This window comes from Schistocerca serialis, chromosome 5 (assembly GCF_023864345.2).
Source record: "Schistocerca serialis cubense isolate TAMUIC-IGC-003099 chromosome 5, iqSchSeri2.2, whole genome shotgun sequence".
NCBI classification, from domain to species: domain Eukaryota; kingdom Metazoa; phylum Arthropoda; class Insecta; order Orthoptera; family Acrididae; genus Schistocerca; species Schistocerca serialis.
In genome coordinates this window covers 253,054,019-253,076,356 of record NC_064642.1, presented here as the reverse complement: position 1 = coordinate 253,076,356, position 22,338 = coordinate 253,054,019, and the positions used below count along the sequence as shown (strand labels likewise).

The 22,338-nt window shown below is 40.3% G+C and overlaps 2 protein-coding genes across 4 annotated transcripts in view; one reads left to right on the top strand and one right to left on the bottom strand.

Annotated features, from left to right (window-relative positions):
- Positions 1 to 16,041, bottom strand: part of LOC126481438 (nuclear envelope integral membrane protein 1a) — a 112,326-nt gene extending 96,285 nt beyond the window's left edge. Inside the window, exons 1-2 of the mRNA XM_050105194.1 lie at positions 15,891 to 16,041; positions 15,637 to 15,755 (exon numbers count right to left, since the gene is read on the bottom strand). Coding sequence (XP_049961151.1) covers positions 15,637 to 15,755; positions 15,891 to 16,005 — 234 coding nt within the window. The 5' untranslated portion in view covers positions 16,006 to 16,041. The remainder of the gene's footprint in view (positions 1 to 15,636; positions 15,756 to 15,890) is intronic.
- A 271-nt stretch (positions 16,042 to 16,312) lies between these two features.
- The window catches only part of LOC126481449 (tubulin epsilon chain-like), a 161,061-nt gene continuing 155,035 nt past the window's right edge, over positions 16,313 to 22,338 (top strand). For 2 of the 3 annotated variants that reach the window (XM_050105220.1, XM_050105216.1), the window contains exon 1: positions 16,313 to 16,579. In XM_050105220.1, coding sequence (XP_049961177.1) covers positions 16,555 to 16,579 — 25 coding nt within the window. In that variant the 5' untranslated portion in view covers positions 16,313 to 16,554. The remainder of the gene's footprint in view (positions 16,580 to 22,338) is intronic. The other variant, XM_050105218.1, reaches the window with a different exon arrangement.

The window sequence follows — 22,338 nt, the reverse complement described above, 5'->3', positions numbered from 1 at the left end:
TCAAGAGTCTTACCCATACAACTAGTAAGAGCGACACTCCGATAACTGTTAGGAGCGCTCCAGTCTTTACCTGGTTTCCAGAATGGAATTGAGATTGCCTCCTTCCAACTCATGGGGTACCGTCCATCAAACCAAATCTGATTGAAACAAGAGAGGAGCTGACCTTCTGCTTCAGGGCACAGATGACGAAGCATGACATAATGGATCTCATCAGGTCCTGGAGCAGTGTCTTTGGCTGCAGAGAAAGCTGATTCCAGTTACCACATGGAGAATGGGAGGTTGTAGACTACTACATTACGTGAGAAAAAATTGAGCTTCCTCATCTCTGCAGTCCGACGGAATACCTGAACAACAGGAGCTTGTCTGGATGATTTAGTAACAGTAAAGAAGTGTTCAGCTAAAACGTGAGCCATCTCTTCTGGTGTTTCCACCAAGACCCCATTATGTGACAAGGCCGTAAGGGGATGTGGATTACCCTTGCCTGAAATCTGTCTTATTGATTCCCAAATGTGCGCAACGGAAGTGGACTGATTAATGGAAGTTGTTAATTCCCTCCAGGAAGCCCTCTTCCTTTCTTTGATCACTCGCCTTGCATATGCTCTCACAGACGTGAAGACATGAAGACTGTCTGCAGTTGGACACCATTTTGAAGTTCCGACGAGCTGTCCGTCTGGGCCTGATTGCCAATCGACAGTTGTCATTCCACCACGGTACAGGCTGTCGTCCGAGGTGGTTACTAGACCTGGGGATGGACTCTGTGGCATCCCTTTGGATCTAATGAGTGATATGGGCTGCCGCCTCTTGTGCACAATCCTTTCGTTCAAAATTAGCCTGTTGACTGTACTGTAACCAATTTGCCCTTTGTATCATCCACCTGCGTGGTCTCCTGTTAGTCGGTGGCAGACGAATCCACACTGGGAAGTGGTCACTAGAATGTAAATCTGGAGCCACTTCCCACTGAACTGAATCTGCAATAGCTGAGGAACAAAAGCAAAGATCAATAGCTGAAAAAGACCCTGTAGCTGTGGAAAAGTAAGTCACCTGACCGTTCAGAAGGCAGATATCTTCAGAATGGACGAGTCACTCGATCAGCCTACCCCTGGAGCCGAGCCCCACAACACATTGTGGCGATTGAAGTCCCCCAAAAGAAGGAATGGGCGTGGAAGTGCCTGGAAGAGGTCTGCCAGTGCGAAGTGTCGGGGAGGGGGGAGGGTACAAAGAACAGACTGTGATAGTAAATGGTGAGAAAACTTTCACAGCAATTGCTTGGATGGCTGTGGCAAGAGGGACAGCAGAGGAGTGGTATCTGTCATAAAGAAAAATAGCCACTCCACCTTTAGCCCTGCCTACAGCAGTATCATCTTTCCTGTACACGTGGTAGGTGTGCCTGTGACTTTAAAATGCGTTTCTTGTAAGCAGATGCAGAATGGTTTATCCTGGACCAGCAGATGCAATTCTTCCAAATGTGAGTGATATCCATTCAAATTCCACTGCAACACAGAAGTCCCTATGGAAGCCATTGGTTAGCGATGATGGTTCTTTCCTTTCTCCATCGTAGGCGGTGATTTACCGGGGAGATCAGGGGGAACATTAGCTGGTTCCGCATTCTCTAGTTCTTCTGATTCGAAGTCCATATCTTCAAGAGCATAGTCGCCATCAGAAAGGGAGAGTGCTCGTCGATCAGAAGGCTTACCTACCGCTTTCTTGGACTTAGAACTACTTTTAGAAGAACTTTTTCTTTACTGACAGGAGGAGGAGGAGGCTGTCTGGGTTGCTGGGATGGCTTAGGTGGCTTCTGAAGGTGGGGAGTGGTATGTGGCTTAGGTGGTAAGTCTACTGCTGACGGCTTCCAAGTAACATCAGTTGCAAGTGAAGCATTTCCCCCACAGGTACAGCAACAAGTGCATGTGCTCATACTTGAATCTGTGGTCCGAGATTGTGTGAAGGCATCACATTCAGCTATTGGTGTTTTAAGGGCTGATGCAAAAGAAGTTGCAAAAACCGGTGGTTACATGGCTTTGTAAGCCTTTTTAGCTTCACCATAGGGTATGCGTCTCTATACTTTCAACTCTTTGATTTTCTTTTCCTTGTTGTAAACCCCACACTGGGTGATCCCCAGAGCAGTTAACACATTTCGGATGGAGTGTACAAGAAGTCCCCGACTCGTGAGCAGAGCCTCCACAACTGCCACATGTAGCCTTCCTGTTACATCCCATATTGGTATGGCCAAATCTTTGACATTTATAGCAGTGCATGGGGTTAGGAACAAATGGGTGAACCTTAAGGCGGATACAACTGGCAAGGATATATTCCAGTAACTCGGGAGTACTAAATGTTAGAATAAACCTTGCCGATTTTTCCAATTTCCCATTGATTCTCCTCGTATAATTCTGCACCTTTTTGACACCCACATTCTTCTACTCTTCACGCAACTCTGCAGGGTCCATCTCCATTATATTGGAGCAGGTAAACACGCCCTTACTATAGTTAAGGGTGTTATGCAATTCAGCCTCGATTGGGTAGTCACCTACGGCCTTACATCCTAGAAGCTTAGATATTTGGGTGGAATTAGCGGTTTCCACCAAAAATGTTCCATTACGTAGTCGTTTGACACTTTCCAGAGACCCAGCTATACCTTCCAATACCTCGTTAATATAGAAAGGGGATATCTTCTCAAAGCTTCCCCCGTTTCGCTTGATTACAATGAAAGTGTCCATTATAATTATCCGGGCTGTTATGCTGTGGTCGGTTGATGAATTTTGTCTCAATTCCCAACTATTCGTCTCCGACTGCGGGAGACATCTTCAAGGGGGTCCGTAGGTCGATGGAAGGTCCAACACACTAACCCAGTCAGTAGCGAGCCAGTGGGTGTGTTGGACCTTCCATCGACCTACGGACCCCCTTGAAGATGTCTCCCGCAGTCGGAGACGAATAGTTGGGAATTGAGAAAAAATTCATCAACCGACCACGGCATAACAGCCCAGATAATTATAGTGGACATGATATTTCTGGCTGTGAAAGTCTACATTTTAGTATACAATGAAAGTGTTATGGCACACTAATGCCCTGTTACTATTACTCTTAGACTTCTTTTCGGGAGGACTGACCAACCGAGCTCTCTTTGAGGAGTGGTAGTTTCATGAGACAGTTCCATAAGGATCCCACAAGACGCTAGGGAAACAACCATTGACCCAGGCAGAGCCCTGCATGCCTGATTCAACTGGGGTGCGGAAGGTGCCCCAGAGGTTGCTCGCTAAAGACTGTTTAACCTCAACAGCTATTCCCCTCCTCAGCGGGTAGCAAACCTTGAGGCTGAGGTGTTTTTTTTTTTTTTTTTTTTTTTTTTTTGAAATAGAGGTTCCACCGCCGCGCCGCAGGGTGGTCGTTGAAGTACGACCAGAGCTTACGGTGTCAGAGGACTGGTGGCGCCTACCAGTCCCCAGCTCAGGAACCCCGGGGTCGCCACGCCCGTACTCAGCAAACGAATGCTGAGCCCCTGAGGGGTAAATTCTGTGTTTGGTTGGAAGAAGAAAATCTGAAACACATTTTTCTATAAGTAATTAAAACTGCAAGGTAAATTTATAAATCAGCATTGCATAACAGACAAATCTACAAATATTTCAATGCATATTATTTCCATACAAGTTGTAGTCAAAGTTTTTATTTTTGTCTTTAAGAAATAAGGTAACAATTATTTTTATTTGTTTGTTCACAGTACATATCCACAGCCCTGCTACACACTGAAAGCCCTATGCCACAGTACCATAGCACATCACTACAGGAGCCAAAAGAAAATGGGGAAGTCCACTGACAATGTGGAGAATTGCGTGGTAATTGGTTTTTTTGTGTTTGGAGGGGAACAACACAGCAACAATTCATATGGAGTTAATGTCTGGAAATAATGCACCATTATATCACACAAGATGTGTTAAGTGTCACAGACACTTCCAGTGTAGTTAGCCAAATCTCTTGGATGAAGTGGCAGTCCATCTCTATGAAAACCTGGGAATCTCAAGGAAAGTGGGTGTATCACAAGAGGGGTGATCGTGGAGAAAACGAAGATCAACCATGGGTCAGTATTCAACATACAGAACAACATTTTGAACATAACAAAGGTCACTGCTTGTGGTTCTGTGAGTGGCCATAACCATTCAGAAAGGCTGCTGAGCCAAGGCAGCAGTGGCACTGTGCACCTGAGTCAAGCCAATCCATGTAATTTCTCTAGCCCCCTCATCACAATGGATGAGTTCTGGGTGTATCACTATGACCTAGAGTAGATAAAGGTGTAAAGCAAGAAGCAGAACCTACAGCTGAAAAAGGTGAATACTCAACCTTCATCAGACAAAGTGATGAGTGTTTCTTGGGACTGTCATAATGTGGTGCTAACAGGTCATGCTCGTAAGGAGGGTGGGGACTGTCGCAAGACCCTGATACTGAATTCTCCTCTTAAACCTTTAAATTTTTGCTTTGTTATTTTCCTAATTTTCCACCTTCGTATTACTAGGTTTTTCTATGAACAGCCCACTATAAATCCTTATTTATTCTACCTCCATCAGTTCAGAGAACTCTGCCTTTGACACATTTTACCCTGTCATACTCTTACTGAAAGCCTACTTGTCACTTTTTGTACGTAATAGTTGCTTACACAAAACTCTCCCTCTTTATCTACCACACATTGTTCTATAAAGACTTTCATTTTTCAAATTCCATCAGCACCTAACCCTCACTTTTCATGTCCTTTACACTATTCAAGCACAGACCTACATGAAGCCTATCATTTTGCCAAATACTTCCAATATTTTTGCAGTTTCCTACCTTCCTTCAGAAGGATAAAGATCCTCACTCCCCAAATCAGAAACACTATACTCAACACCATCTGCAGAAACCATCAAACCTATTTTTATCCTACCCCTGCCTGTAAATACCATCCCCTCTCCCAAATAACCAACCAATCCTGTAAAATTCCCTCAATGTTAACCCCTCACAGCAGTCAAACTTCGCTGTGACGATCTACTCCACTTCAAATATCTTCATAACCAATGAAAAATACTATTCCCATATACTCTCTTCTGACTCCCAATACTATTGTCAATCTATCTTCAAAAACCTTGATCCTTGCAGAACTCGCCATCTCTCTGAAAGGCCTTACCTTCAGCCTCAAACCTATATTTAACACATGTGCATTCAAGGAAAACTATGACCTATCGTGATACAGTCGTATGCAGGGTTGCCTGTTTGGCTGATGTAAACAGTGTAGCATCATCATATGCGTAGTTCCAGTCAGGTTCACTGATGGCATCAACTCTTGACACTGGTCGCCAATGTGGCCGCACTATTCTAGAAAGCCAGTCAAGTATGCTGAACAAGTGTGTGACAGTATGCTTCCATTCACTGTGTGTTTAGAGGGTCCCACAACCTCATGACAACTGTCTTTGAGTTGCCTTGGGTGTAAAAAGAATGTCACAGAGCCTTACCAAGGCCTACAAGTGCCCACTTCTTGGATAATGTTCTGTAAGTCAGTGTCTCTTGTACTGACTAAGATTCTGGGGTGAGTAAAGTACTTTGTTTAGAACTTTAAGTCTAACTTGAAACAAATGTGGTGAGACTGATTCAGTTGTCACTCAGTAACTGTGTAGCCGCATTGAAAACAGACAAATTATGCACACAATGCAGCACACAGTGACAATGGTCGCAGCAAAGATTGTGACAAGGATTATTGGAAACAAGTGATAAAATCAACTTGTGGCTACATAATTCAGTGCAATTTTTCAACAATTTTGTGGAGTAATTCTGTTATCTTCATCTGTTGTAACAGTAACTTGTTACGTTTCAGTTTGGCAATTTCATTGGTGAATGTCTAACGCAAGTGCTTATCTTGTTACAAAATGTGCAGAGACTCAGGAGCTTTTGTTAACGAAATTCTCCAGTCCAGACACTGAAATAGCACATGCTACATGGTTGCTGCCACCTCTGTTCCCATGTTTTGAAACTAATTTGCAGCTCTGGCTGAACTACATTGCCAGGTTAGAAGGCATTCAGTGCAAACAGAATCAAAGATGACATGCAGCAGAAAGTGTTTTTATTCGTCTATACTAGTGTAGATGTCAATACACTAATACATAAACTTAACCCCGAAGTAGACCCTAGTGAATTAATATACTTAAGATGAAAGAGAGGTTGGCTGATTATTAAGACTCTCAAATTCATGTGGCTGCTGCAACACAAATTTCTGAATTGTAGTAAGAAAAGTGAGCGAACTGGTGAGTTGTAGAGATTAACACACGATTCCAAATTTCAGTGTGTTAACAATACGTGTAAGCAATCATTTGCTGATTAGTTACTGTGGGCCATTATTTTACTGCATTAGCCGAGTGTGTGTTTGAAAAAGTCTTGTGAGTGTGTGTGAGGTCTACAAGTGAGAGATCTCCACATGGTTTACGAATGTCTGCTTCTTGGATGAGACCTGGCAAGCCAGTGCCCTCCAAATGGATTTAGATTCTGGGATGAGTAACCTACTTTGTTCACAGTCTCGTGGTCAAGGGATGAGTGAACTTGTGTGTTTTACATTTATGCTCTTCAGAAGAGTTAGAATAGTATTTACTGCACTTGTAATAAATATGGCGACTGATTCAGTTCTGTCACTCAGTAGTTGTGTAGCCAACTTAGTAAACTGAGAAACTTTGCCTGCAACATAGCATATTGTACTGTTGGTTACAACAAGAGCTCGTTATGTAGTTGAAGCTTTGAGTGGATTAAGAAGGGGAAATTAAGATCTGTTGTGTAATGTCTGCCACACATTCTATGTTGGCTTGGTGAGAACGGAAGTAGATACAGAAGATAGGACTCCATATATTCAAGAAAAATGCCATTAATTTCATAATATTTAAGTTGATTAAATACAATATTATTATCCACACAATAAAATTTCTAGATGATGCAATGGATAACAGCAAACATTTATCAGGCTGTATGAGGGGGATGAATTTCCCAAGTCATGCTGCATGGGGGTTATATATTATCCGTGCTACTTTCTGAGGCATCTTTGAAAAGACTGAAGCATCACTGTGGCATGTTTAGGTCTATCAAGCAATATATCTTGACCTTCTGGATGATTTAAAAAGACAGATTATTGATACTGTACTAACAACACAATTACAGCCAGATGAATCACCACTTACTATCAGCCTGACAATTTGATCTCTGTAGCTTTATTTCTTAAAACTAATGTCTGTTAGATGTGAATACTGTGTCTGACATTATGCGTGGTGTGCTTGCCTTCGGATGTTCATTTAATAAGTTCAGCAATAAAGAAACTGCAATTGGTGGACAAAGATTTCAACATGTCATTTCTGCCTTGGCGATTTTCAGGAAACCCAGTTCCATTTCTCACATTTTTTTTCAATTGGAGATATGTATGTTACGTGCACGCGAACACTCCCATGCCCATTCCCGGATCTGACGCCACCATTGACCCTGGGTTGTTACTTTCACTCCTCCGTTAAATAAATGAAGAACAGCTGACACACACACACACAAACAACTGAAGAAACTCACATTCAACCACTAGCTTTTATAAGTTTTTAAGCATTTCTAGCAATGTCTTTGTGTGTGTGTGTGTGTGTGTGTGTGTGTGTGTGTGTGTGTGTGTGTGTGTGTGTGTGTGTGTGTGTGTGTGTGGGCGTGTTCGCATGCGGAAATGGGGGGCAATGCGTTGTCCCTTATAAAATTTTTGCAATTGTATGAGCTGCTGGCAGAAGTGTTTAGGGGCAGCGCGCGTCGGCAGGAAATACAGTTGCCAAAAGTTCCGGCATCTCGGACCAGGGATGGCTACACGTGGCGGTGCCGTAGGGACAACCTATGACGCTCCATAAGGCGTGGTACCTGGTTCAAGAGGTCTAGGTTGGGCATGACAGAGATTGTGTTGTTGACGTATTATTTTTGTTATAGATCCTCTCACAGTTTTTGTGCACGTGAGACTGGTGAGAGAGAGAGAGAGGACAGTTCTTGACTGGTTTTCGTTTTGTAGGGAAGTGTGTTCTGAGTACAGTAAGTGCAAGGGTAAGCTGGGTGGGCCTGGGTTGGTGGTGGTGGTTGACAAGTCGCAGTTTGAGAAGAAGTAGCATGGGTGGGGTAAGTCTCTGGTTGGCTTATGGGAGTGGGGGGCTGTTGTAGCTGGGGATGGTTTTTCAGAGTGCATTTTTAGGGTTTTGGAGGGGCGGACGAAAAGGGAATTGGTGAGATTAACTGGGGAGTTTATTGAAGAGAGCAGTACAGTAGTTTCAGATGCTTTTTCATCTTATAGAGGGTCGGGCAAGAGGGGTATCAGCATGTAGTAGTTAACCATGGTTTGGAATTCAAAAATCATGAGACTGGGGCTTGTACAAATACGATAGAGGGGTTTTGGGGGGCGGTTAAGTCAGCTATTGGGAAGGGGAAGAGTCGCTCTTCTAACCTTCGGTCTCTTTTAGATGAATACTGTTGGTGGAAGCGCATACCTGAGGGCTACTGCGTTTTTAGGTTTTTTTTTTTAAGGGCAATTAGAAAAATGTATATGCCAAAGGAGGTGTTGTGAGGGTTGGTGGCTGTGGCTTGTTGGGGGGGGGGGGGGGGGGTAGTTGACAATGTTTGTGGAGGTAGGTGGGTGAGGGGTGGTGATTGGTTTTTGATTATATTGTGGAAGATCTATTTTGTTGCAGTTGTTGAGTTGTAGTGTGTGATTGAGATTTGTTTATTTTTTTGTTTATATTTGTTGACTGACCTACACTGCAGTGCCGGAACTTTTTTGTGGTAAGTAGTCGTGCTTTTCGGTGTACTTTTTGCCTGTTATGGTGGTACGTGGGGTACTTCTGTGTTGTTTGGTGGTATCAGTGTTTTGGTATCTTGAGTTGCTGTTGAAGGGAAGTGTCCGATTCCAATGCGCGGTCGTAGCTATGAGTGTTTTGGTATCGTGAACTGCTGCTAACCTATATAGGTGTAGGGAAGTGTCCGATTCCAATGCATGGTTGTAGCTATGGGTGTTTTGGTATTGTGAGCTGCTGCTGAGCTAACAATGCATGGTTGTAGCTATGGGTGTTTTGGTATTGTGAGCTGCTGCTGAGCTAAATAGGTCAAGGGATGTGTTCAATTCCAATTTTGCTTGTCTAGGTGTTGGTTTTGTGGTACCAATAGCTGTGGTGCTAGTGTAATTTTTGGAGGTTTATAACGTGGTACCGACAATTGCGGTTGAGCTACATAGGTGAAGCGAAGTGACAAATTCCGGGGGATATTGTGTGTAGTGGAATTTGGGAATTGTGTGTTGTCGATTTATTTCGTCGTTTTGTGTCATTTGGTATGGTGGTCTGTGTTTAAATTTAGTTTGTCTCCACCCCAAAACCCCCAATTTCCCATGCTTGTCCCGTTAGTTTGATTATATTTTTGGAGGAAGATGTGTGTGTTAGTTTTTCTATCTATATTCGTCTTTGTTGTCATGTTTATGTAATGACGTCATACGCGCCATATTGGAACCGTAGGGAATGGTCGTTTCCGCCATACTGGCGACGTTATGGGTCAAAGCAGATGGGTGGAATCAGACACTTCTGTATTATAAAGTTGAAGCACTGAGTGGTCGATAGGCATGTAAAACAAATATGAAACCATCAATGAGACTTTTTAAATTTTTTTTCTTTGTGCAAACAGTGACCTATGGATTGGAGGAGTTGTCAAACATTTATGATGTCGGCTTGTTTGGAAGTAATTCTACTATTCATTAAATTATTTACATCACTGGGTACATGGTCAATAACTTTAAGGCTGAATACCTCACTCCTTTCTGTGGCATAGTATGGCTGAATGATGCATGTGTAAACTGTATGTTTTACTACGATCTCCAGCCAGAAATAATACCATGTGTGTGTGAGGTGCGCCCGCTGGTGTGAAAGTGTGTACGTGTGTGCGCACATTTTCCTTTCTTTTCTGAAGCAGGATCTGGCCGAAAGCTCACTGCATAACTGCCTTTTCATTGTGCCGGTCTTCAACTCAACATGTCACCTCTATGGCAAATAGCAATCTAGGGCCTATCCCTTTCATAAATTCCGATAATCTTATCTGGATTTTCCAGACAGTAAGAAATATGTTTAAGGTTTCACGAACAGATCCATGGCCTTAGGAAGAGATGTTTAATGCACACTGGTTGACTCGCTGAACAGCACAAAGGGAAATTGCTCCTCTTCGTTTTAATAGCATTCCAAGTCAGTCTCAATACAAGAAATAAATACCAAAAGGTCATTTCTGAACATTTTTTGTCACCCCTTCTCATCCACACCACCCTAATGCTAGTAGAGCATCTTACAACCACAGTATATTTCTACAAATAATAAGTCATGTAGCTAACAAGCTAGGCTCAAATTGCCCAACATGTTCCTGAGTTATGCTTCAATGTAACCCTCTTTTCAATCCGACCCCTATGAGACGTAAGCCCGCCCGCCTCCTTTAAAGAAACTAACTCCCTTGTGTAAAAACATTCAAACGTTTGATTACTTTGCAAATGAATTAATGTGTTACATATCTCACATTGAGCATGTATGTGAGAAAAAGTTTTGAAATTATGCTTAAGGTTTGCTGCAAAGTTGCTAAGTGCTTTCATTCTCCAATACTGGATGAATATTGTCTGATTATCTGTGCACAGTGTATTATGCTTCTTTTTTAGCCCCATCTCACCTCTTTGATACCATTTGGAAAGAAGCATCTTGGGGGTAAGAACCATCTTCATCTACCAACTTTGGTTGAAACTGACCCAGTAGTTTAGGAGATGTACAATATACATATGTTTCTATATGTGTTGTTGTTGTTGTTGTTGTCGTCATCTTCAATCCTGAGACTGGTTCGATGCAGCTCTCCATGCTACTCTATCCTCTGCAAGCCGCTTCATCTCCCAGTACCGACTGCAACCTACATCTTTCTGAATCTGTTTAGTGTATTCATTTCTTCGTCTCCCTCTACGATTTTTACCCTTCACGCTGCCCTCCAATACTAAATTGGTGATCCCTTGACGAGTCAGAATATGCCCTACCAAACGAACCCTTCTTCTAGTCAGGTTGTGCCATTAATTTCTCTTCTCTCCAATTCTATTCAGTACCTCCTCATTAGTTATATGATCTACCCATCTAATCTTCAGCGTTCTTCTGTAGCACAACATTTCAAAAGCTACTATTCTCTTCTTGTCCAAACTATTTATCATCCATGTTTCACTTCAATACATGGCTACACTCCATACAAATACTTTCAGAAACGCCTTCCCGACACTTAAATCTATACTCGACGTTAACAAATTTCTCTTCATCAGAAATGCTTTCCTTGCCATTGCCAATCTACATTTTATATCCTCTCTACTTCGACCATCATCAGTTATTTTGCTCCCCAAGTAGCAAAACTCTTCTACTATTTTAAGCATCTCATTTCCTAAACTAATTACCGCAGCATCACCCGATTTAATTCGACTACATTCCATTAGCTTCATTTTGCTTTTGTTGATGTTAATCTTATATGGGCCTTTCAAGACACTGGCCATTCCGTTCAACTGCTCTTCCAAGTCCTTTGCTGTCTTTGACAGAATTACAATGTCATTGGTGAACCTCAAAGTTTTTATTTCTTCTCCACGGATTTTAATACCTACTCCAAACCCCCTTCTTTTGTTTCCTTTACTGCTTGCTCAATATACAGATTGAATAACATCAGGGAGAGGCTACAACCATGTCTCACTCCCTTCCCAACCACTGCTTCCCATTCATGCCCCTTGACTCTTACAACTGCCATTTGGTTTCTGTAGAAATTGTAAATAGCCTTTCGCTCCCTGTATTTTACCCCTGCCACCTTCAGAATTTGAAAGAGAGTATTACAGTCAACATTGACAAAAGCTTTCTCTAAGTCTACAAATGCTAGAAACGTAGGTTTGCCTTTCCTTAATCTTTCTTCTAAGATAAGGTGTAAGGTCAGTATTGCCTCACGTGTTCCAACATTTCTACGGAATCCAAACTGATCTTCCCCGAAGTCGGCTTCTACCAGTTTTTCCATTCGTCTGTAAAGAATTCACATTAGTATTTTGCAGCTGTGACTTATTAAACTGATAGTTCGGTAATTTTCACATCTGTCAACACCTGCTTTCTTTGGGATTGGAATTATTATATTCTTCTTGAAGTCTGAGGGTATTTCGCCGGTCTCATACATCTTGCTCATTAGATGGTAGAGTTTTGTCAGGACTGGCTCTCCCAAGGCTGTCAGTAGTTCTAATGGAATGTTGTCTACTCCTGTGGCCTAGTTTCGACATAGGTCTTTCAGTGCTCTGTCAAACTCTTCATGCAGTATCATATCTCCTATTTCATCTTCATCTACATTTTCTTCCATTTCCATAATATTGTTCTCAAGAACATCGCCCTTGTATAGACCCTCTATGTACTCCTTCCACCTTTTTGCTTTCCCTTCTTTGCTCCATCTGAGTTCTTGATATTCTTGCAAGTGGTTCTCTTTTCTCCAAAGGTCTCTTCAATTTTCCTATAGGCGGTAGGCCTATCCATCTTACCCCTAGTGATATGCACCTCTACATCGTTACATTTGTCCTCTACCCATCGCTGCTTAGCCATTTTGCACTTCCTGTCAATCTCATTTTTGAGGTGTTTGTATTCCTTTTTGCCTGTTTCATTTACTGCATTTTTATATTTTCTCCTGTCATCAATTAAATTCAATATCTCTTCTGTTACCCAAGGATTTATATTAGCCCTCATCTTTTTACCTACTTGATCCTCTGCTACCTTCACTATTTCATCTCTCAAAGCTACCCATTCTTGTTCTACTGTATTTCTTTCCCCCATTCCTGTCAATCGTTCCCTAATGCTCTCCCTGAAGCTCTCTACAACCTCTGGCTCTTTCAGTTTATCCAGGTCCCATCTCCTCAAATTCCTACCTTTTTGCAGTTTCTTCAGTTTTAATCTACAGTTCATAACCAATAGATTGTGGTCAGAGTCCACATCTGCCCCTGGAAATGTCTTACAATTTAAAAACTGGTTCCTGAATCTCTGTCTTACCATTATATAATCTGAGACCTTCCAGTATCTCCAGGCTTCTTCCTTGTATACAACCTTCTTTTATGATTCTTGAACCAAGTGTTAGCTGTGATTAAGTTATGCTCTATGCAAAATTCTACCAAGCGGCTTGTTCTTTCATTCCTTACTCCTATTCCATATTCACATACTGTTTGCTTCTCTTCCTTTTCCCACTATCGAGTTCCAGTCACCCACGACTATTAAATATTCGTCTCCCTTCACTATCTGAATAATTTCTTTTATCTCATACATTTCATCAATCTCTTTGTCATCTGTGAGCTAGTTGGCATATAAATTTGTACTACTGTGGTAAGTGTGGGCTTCATATCTATCTTGGCCACAATAATGCGTTCACTATGCTGTTTGTAGCAGCTTACCCGCATTCGTATTTTCCTATTCATTATTAAACCTACTCCTGCATAACCCCTATTTGATTTTGTACTTCTAACCCTGTATTCACCTCACCAGAAGTCTTGTTCCTCCTGCCACCGAACTTCAGTAATTTTCCCACTATATATAATTTTAACCTATACATTTCTGTTTTTAAATTTTCTAACCTACCTGCCCGATCAAGGGATCGGACATTCCATGCTCCTATCCGTAGAATGCATTTTCTTTCTCCTGATAACAACGTCCTCCTGAGTAGTCCCCGCCTGGAGATCTGAATGGGGGACTATTTTACATCCGGAATATTTTACTCAAGAGGACGCCATCATCATTTAACCATACAGTAAAGCTGCATGCCCTCGGGAAAAATTATGGCTGTAGTTTCCCCTTGCTGTCAGCCGTTCGCAGTACCAGCACAGCAAGGCCGTTTTGCTTAGTGTTACAAGGCCAGATCAGTCAATCATCCATATGTTGCCCCTGCAACTACTGAAAAGGCTGCTGCCCCTCTTCAGGAACCACACATTTGTCTGGCCTCTCAACAGATACCCTTCCGTTGCACCTACAGTACGGCTGTCTGTATTGCTGAGGGACGCAAGCCTCCCCACCAATGGCAAGGTCCATGGTTTATGGGACACACACACACACACACACACACACACACACACACACACACACACACACACACACACACACACACACACACTCTTCTATATAAGAACAGTTCTATATAAGACGCCAAATCCTTAGTCTTATTTGCAATCTATAACTGACTGTTGGCTAATTCCATATGGGAGTAAAGGGACTCTGAGGCTGTTAATATACCCAACTGTTTTCAAGATCGGTTTGCAAGAGGTTCTAGAATGGACCTCAGACATCAGTCTTTTTACTCACTTCTGTGCTGCAAAAACTTTTTTTTGCATCAATGATGAGTTACCCCAGAATATTATGACATAAAACACTAGTGAAAGAACATAGTTGAAGTCAGTTATGTTTTGACATTTTTCTAGCTTGAATGTGATGATATTCACAATGCAAAAGTTAACTATTCACTTCTTAGATACATGAAGGAATATCATTTACATTAACAAGAGTGGACCCAATACTGATCCTTGCGATAAACTTGTAGTGGTCATTTCCTTTTCTGAAGATGCTGTATCATTATTTAAAGACAGAAAACCAGGAAAATCTCTGACACTATAATAATTGAGCCTCTGGGAGAATACTGCGAATTGCATAATCAAATACTTTAAAAATCTCCAGAAACAATGTTCTATCATTTCAGTTTTGTGTAATCCAATTTGTGGGTCGAAAAACGGACGTATTGTTGAGGTACCCTTTTTAAAATATAAGCTCAGAATGGCTAAGTACCTCATTTTGAGGGCAACTTAGTATGGTTCTCTTATACAAATTTTCTTCTAGTACCTTCAATAAGGATGTAAGTAATGAGACTGCTAGGTTATTATTAATACCTATCTCACTACATTTCTTGTAAATGTGGTCTGACAACGTATTTCAGGCTCTCTGGGAATGTCCTCTGTAATGTTTTGCGTATATGAATATTTTTATTATACGTGAAGAACAAGGTTTAAGTACTAGAGATACTGCCAACTCTCAGAGTAGGAGCTACATGGGTGCCTTTCACTACAAACCAAAACGCTAAGATTACGGTAGTGCACAAGAGGTCCTTGTCCAACAATAGATGTCAAATAGCTCAGTATCATTTAGTGCTAATATGATGTACACCACTATTTTCTAACAACTACTTTCTGTTACTATATACCTCGACTCAATGCGTATCTCTGATGTTACCCTAGGTCTACGTGACTGTGTCAAATGGCTCTGAGCACTATGGGACTTAACTTCTAATGTCATCAGTCCCCTAGAACTTAGAACTACTTAAACCTAACTAACCTGAGGACATAGCACACACCCATGCCCGAGGCAGGATTCGAACCTGCGACCGTAGCGGTCGCGCGGTTCCAGACTGTAGCGCCTAGAACCGCTCGGCCATCCCGGCCGGCCGTGACTATGTCAACGAGTATTTTAATAGTGTGACTAAACAAGTACCAATGCATTGCACAGCAATAATCAACCTTTCCTTAACGATGGTAGTAGAGATACACTACAGAACATTAGCATAAAAAGGCCAAAACGAGTAGTAGTTTCGACTACTCACCGTCACTGTTTCGAAGGTGTGGAGAACGTGCTTCGGTTTTCCAGGGTAACAATATATCTCAAAATGTCGTTCATATGCGCAATCGCAGGTCACGTGGTCGTCAGGATACATGTCATGCACTAAGTGAAACCATAATTCGATATTTAAATCCAGCAGTTGTGCTTTACTGATATTTTCACAATCACTGTTGAGACTTTGTTCCAAATATGAAACAAAAAGTGATATTATTATTCGCAGCTTCCCATTCTACTTACCTTTGAATGGTAATGTGTAAGTTTCTGATAAAATTGGCTGACAGACAACAATAATTAATAAAATATAGGTAATTTTCCACATCGGTTCGTTTACGAATTTCATGAATAGCGCCATCTTCAAGGATCGTATCTGGACAGAGGTTGCACTCGTTTTGTGACTTGTGTATATGGCTGTATGACCACCGGTGTCTGTGTGACTAGCTCGCATCTAAGAACTTTGATAATATTTTCTAAGAGTGTCAAGTATTTGTCAATGTTTCTTCTATCGTCAAATTTAGTATAACATCCGTAATTTGAGTGGTTTAATGATCGTGCATCTCTGATAGCATATATTTTTAAATATTTACCCTGTTGCATACTTATGAAAACATTGATGACATGGCTTCGAAGTATGTCGAGTCTCTGATATTTGGCCACTAATTTTAGCAATCTTTGAACATCAACAAAGCGCGGTTAATTGAAATTTGAAAGTGTTGTGTGTTCCGTGTTTTGTTCACTGACTTTTGGAGGTTATTTTTGCTGTAATGCATCGTAACTACTTTTGAATTACATCTTCGCTGTAGTACGTACGTTATCTAAGAATCCTGCACTATCTACCAATAAAGAAATTAGTGAAAGTGTTTTCCGAAATGAAGTGTCTGTGTTGTCAAACTTGCAGCAAGTAATGAGCGAATTCATCATCGTCCAAGGTATGCGAAGATATTTTCGTTGCTGTTAATTAGAGGGGATATGTGTTTGTTTGTGCAAAATTGAGATACCTTATGAATTTGTTGACAATTAACAAATAATAAATTTCTTTTAATTGGTTGTCGAGTTGGTTTATTAAGTAGCGGCCAAAGCACGTATAATTTTTCCCCTTTCACATTGTTTGAAAACAACAAAAGGTTTTGGAAAAACGTGATTTATGTATTTATATTTTCTTTGAAGCATATTGTTAATTATGAGGTGCAACATCATTGGCCCTATGTGGTATGTATTTTTTGCATAACTCACCTTTCATGGAAGCAATCAAGGAAAACACAGTGGTTCAATTAGGATTGTAATTGGATGTGTGAAGTCTACATGCATTTAGGACTTCCCTGTTAAACTAGTATTTCAATGCGTGTGCATGAAGTGCAACTGAATCTATTTCAGTACTTTGGGCAGGGACAGTGCAGTTCCTAAGAATATGGTAGCCTATATATCATTCTGAGAAAGTGATGGTTGTAGCACAGGCCCTGTCATTCCATATCCTGTAACTCCTTTGTCAAAGAATGACATAACAGCCACTTAGAAAGTGTGCAACGTGATAATTGAGTTAATTTTTTTCCAGTCTGTGATCACGGAAAAGAACTGATCTTGGCAAAGTGTAATTGCATACAGGCAAGAAAAGGGTGGAACAGTTATCTGAACTTCTTTATTTTTCTTTTCACTCCTTACGCATTAGGCTACATGCACTGAATATTAGAACAAGCTTTCCGATATAATATCTTCAAATGATCTTTTCTTCTACAGGGTCACCATGTGTTATATCAATTTTGGCAGTGTTTGTGACAGCAGCTGACTGCACTTCCTGACGCCACCACTCTCCCCAGGATGGAATCTATGTATCCTATCTGTCTGTGTTTTGAGTAAATTACATGTGCAAGTGTGAGAACATTTTCTGAATGTTTGCATGTGTGTATCAGGGGCAGAATGTGGGAACACTACCTGTATTCATCTCGTTGGATGTGTGAATCACCAAAAAACCTCTTCTTGGCTCTCTGGGGCTCACCAATCCTCATCCTTAATCTGTATGATGGATTTTATCCAGGCAGATTCACCTAGATGCGTTTGCATGCTTAGCTGTGTGGGTGGATCATAAAGTCTTAAATTGAGGCTTCCCAGTTATTTCTTTGGTGTGCTGAAATGAAACGGTAGGTGGACAGGGAGGGCAACAATACTGTAGTACATTGTTATACCTATAGTCTATATAGTCTGAATTTACAGTTGAGCACATTATTACAAGCTATTAAGGTTACGCTGGAAGTAACAATGATATTTTTTGTGACTGCTGTGATGTATGCCTTCACAAACATATTTAATTTTCTGTTTGTGAATGGGACGCATTCCATTCAGTGGGAAAGGAGCTTAGTCTGACTCAGCCCATAACCGTCTTGTGTTTACAGTCCAATCATAATTTTTATCAACTCTACCCAAAGCTCTCGAGTGACTTGTTCATGATCAACTGAATGAATCCTTAAGCAAATCCAACAGATCTCTGTCTGGTTTTTGTAAACACAAGAGAACAAACATTGCACCAGTTGAGTTAACGGGTGACTTGAAATATTACGAGACAGCTATAAAGCAACTATACTGTACCGTAACGGTTGAGACTTGAAATGTACAGTGCAGGTTTGCAAGTTAATTTAGAGAATAAACTTAGGAAAGAACTTGGTTTTGTCATAAAATACATCAAAATGCTTGAAAATTTGGTAAGAATAGGGAGTTATTCTTCAAAATCTAGGCAACATTTCTCCAGTGTCAGACTAAAGAAACAATGCATGACCTATAACAAAAGCTGCAGAACTTCCTATAGAACTAAGTAATAAGTTTAGTTTCCTTGAAAATAGCACAGAGAAATAGCTGAAATTATGAGTACTAATAAAACAGGATTCAAGGTACCAGGCATAATCAAACCAGGAACTCCACTATGTGAAGTTTTAAACAGCTGTAAAAAAAATCTCAGATGAGTGGTACCACATGTGTGATAATTGGAGATGTCGACTGCATATACCACAATGAAACTAGACATGCTATGAAAATGTTAAAGGAAGTAATCTGCAAAATGCGTGAAGTTAAATTTTTCATTCTCAGTATTCCTCATAGGTATGATATCACGGAAAACTCGTGCGCGAATACTGAGATTATTAGTGCCTACAGACTCTTTGCCAAGATATGTAGAGGTTATTCTAATGCAACATATTTAAGGATAAATAGTGATTGCAGAGAGCAACTTACAAAATATGGTCTTCACAGAAACTTGAAAGGGAAAGAAGCCATCAGTGCTGAAATATTGAAGGCTATCAAATACTCTAAAAGTAGTGCAACACACTGTTACACAGTCTCATAAAGAACTTACTGCAATATCAGCATCAGTGGAATATCAGAAAGAGCTGATGTCCTTCAATCATTTGTAATAATTAATGAATCATATGCATTAAACTAAATAAAACAATTTGTATCTACATCTGAAATGTCTCCCAGTACAACAGACAACTCACCAGTGGCGTCAAAATCGTCAATAAGAGCTGAACCATCTCTATCTGCAGACTTATCAGTTTCAACAGCAAGTTTAGCATTGGTGACTAGCCAGTAATCAGAAGAACAGAGCCAAGACCAGTGCTACAAACTGCCACACAGACAGCAGTAGCCAAATCAACATCAACAGAGTGTCAGTTACCTACTTCACCTGCAGCACAAACATCTTTTGAAACTCCAGCGGCATCTACAGTGCAAGCTTTCTTTCAAACTACAGCTTCTGCAAAAAAATTCCAGCATCCACCAAAACATTAGCTGCATTAATGGATTCAACGTCAAAACTGGCAGCATCCCCAGCATCCATTGAAACATCAGATACAGAAACAATTCCATCATCCATGGAAACATTAGCTACAACATCAGATGCAACATCAAGAATGGCAGCACCTCCGAGGGTAAGAGATACAAGGGGTAGGAAAGTGTAATTCTTATGGATTTTCGGTACCCAGCCTCAACAAGGAACAGCTGGTAACATTGGATAGCATAAGTATGAACTCCTCTCAAGTTATTTTTAATAATTTAAAAATAAGGAGCCTTGATATACAGTGTATTAAAAATAAAATATTAGAACTTAAGATGGCAACCAGTGAAGCTAGTATAGATGGCATTTGTGTTCAAAAATATTTGTGCAAGAGTAATGAACTAGTAAACCTTAGTAGGCCTATTTCCCTATATAATTTAGCCAGTCATTATTGCAGGAAGGATACAAGACATGGTGAAGTTTGTATTTATGTAAAACATGGAGTAAAAGTTAAAAACTTGTCTGCAGCAGAATCTGTGAGGGAAGAAAAACATTTTGAGGTTGCAGCAATACAGCTGAAAAAACAAAAGAATAATTTAATATTAACGTCAGTGTACCGATCACCGTGTGGTGATCCTGAACTTTTTAGAAGTAAATTAGAGGCATTGCACAACATATTATATGATAAAAAATAGCAATAATTATAAGTAGAGACTTTAATGTCAACTTGTTAACCGAAAATGCATCTAAAGATCAGTTTCTGATTGTTCTGCAGAGCTTCAACTTGTATTCACATATAACTAGTCATGAAGAGTAACAAACTCTTCAGAAAGCCTCACGCAAATGCAACTCGCACACACATGACTGCAGTCTCTGGCAACAAGCCTCATGGATAATTTCTTCACAAATATAAGAGCCATAGATACAGATGTAATTAATGTTGACCTAGTAATATCCGATCACAGTGCACTAATCCTTAAAATTCTCACAGCCCCAGTGACTGAAAATACTTCACATCAAATATACAAAAGAACTTTCTCCTCAAACAGTTGCAGTTATTTTGTGAATACACTGGTTAATCAATCATGGGCAGAAGTATTGCTACAAACAAAGCACAAATGCTGCATGTAATGTTTTCTCTTCCCTCTTTATGTTAAAATTTGAAATGTGTTGTCCTAAAAAACTTGTCAGAATGGACTCGTGCGAGCATTTACATACTAATTCCTGGATTACGCTTGGTATTAGAAATTCCTCCGGGCCAATGAAAATGCTGAACTCTAAATTGAAAAGTTGTGGTGCCACTAAGTTTAAAAAACATGTAATAAACTACAAAAAATATATAAAAAGGTAAGTAATGACAGATTAATAAGAAAATCAGGCAATAACTCAAGAACTGCTTGGGAAATAGGGCCTAGTGAGAAGGGAAACAGGTAAGAGCCTTGTGGATCAGGAAATAGTACTCAAAAATACTGAAAATATTGAATTAAAAAATGAAATCGGCAGATTACATTAACAATGGTTTTTTAAGTACCCGTGTTATTAAGCAAAAAATTTACCAAACATTAGGAATTAACAGCTTCAAAAGTAGACAGCAGTATGAAGTTAACTCCCACAAATGAAAATGAAATATTAAGGGTGGTGATGAGTCTAAACTCAATAATATCTGGTAGTGAGGATGAAGTGTTGTGTCACTAATTTAAAAAGTTGCCCAAAAAATTATAAAGCCCCTGGTACATATTGCCAATGTGTCATTCAGTGCAGGTGTGTTTCCACAGAGGTTGAAAATCTTCAAGTTTAGAGTGCTGTTTAAAAAAAAGGAGATCCATATAAGATAGAAAATTGCAGATCAATTTCACTTCTCCCATCATTTCCCAAAATTTTAGAGACGTTAATGAAAATCAGACTCAAAAATTACTTAGATGCATACAAACTTCTGAACTGCAATCAGCGTGGCTTCCATTCAGGCCCCAGCACAGAATCAGCCATCCATGCATATACTGAAGAGATTGTTAGGAATCTTGACAATAAAAAATATGTAGTGGGAATTAACTTAGATCTGTCGAAAGGCTTTGATACAATAAATCACCAAAACTTGTTAAACAAGATGGGGGCAATAGGAGTAAGAGAGGTTGTGTGGAAATAGTTTGAATCTTACCTTCAAGACAGAACTCAGGCATAGAAATCATCTCAGATCATAATAACCAGAAAATCAAGTGGATTTCAGATGCAAAGAAAGTGGAAATAGGCGTCCCGCGGGGCAGTGTTCTTGGTCCCTTATCTTGCTGTATATAAATGACACAGAGAATCCAAATATTTCTACCAAAATTATGTTGTTCACAGATGACATAAGAATAATTAAAATTATGATAAAAATCACTATCCATCAGTACTGACATAGTCCTGAAATATATACAACAGTGGCTTAATGCAAATGAGTTAACACTCAAGTAAAACAAATTATATACAGTATGGCAAAGCAACCCAAGGAAATGACCTCCAGTTAAAACTGAGTGACAAAGAGAATGTGCAATCCACAAAGTTTCTGATCATGCATATTGATCAAAACATACGGTGAAAAGACCATATCGAATTTTTATCCCACAGTCTCAATTTGGCATGTTTCACAATAGAGGATAATGTCTAGAGTATGCAGCATAGCGTGTGCTAGTTTAGTGTATTTTGCTTACGTTCAGTCTATTGTGTCTAACGGTGCAGTATCCTGGGGTGAAACTAAATCACCCTTAATAGATACCGTCAAACTACAGAAAAGAGCTATTCGAATTACAACACACAATTCTCCAAGAACTCATTGTAGGCTGCTCTTCAAAAAATTACAAATGCTCACACTACCATCACTGTATATATTTAAAAGTGTCTTACATACAAGATCACACCTAAACAATTTACATTCCAATGAGGACTGCCACA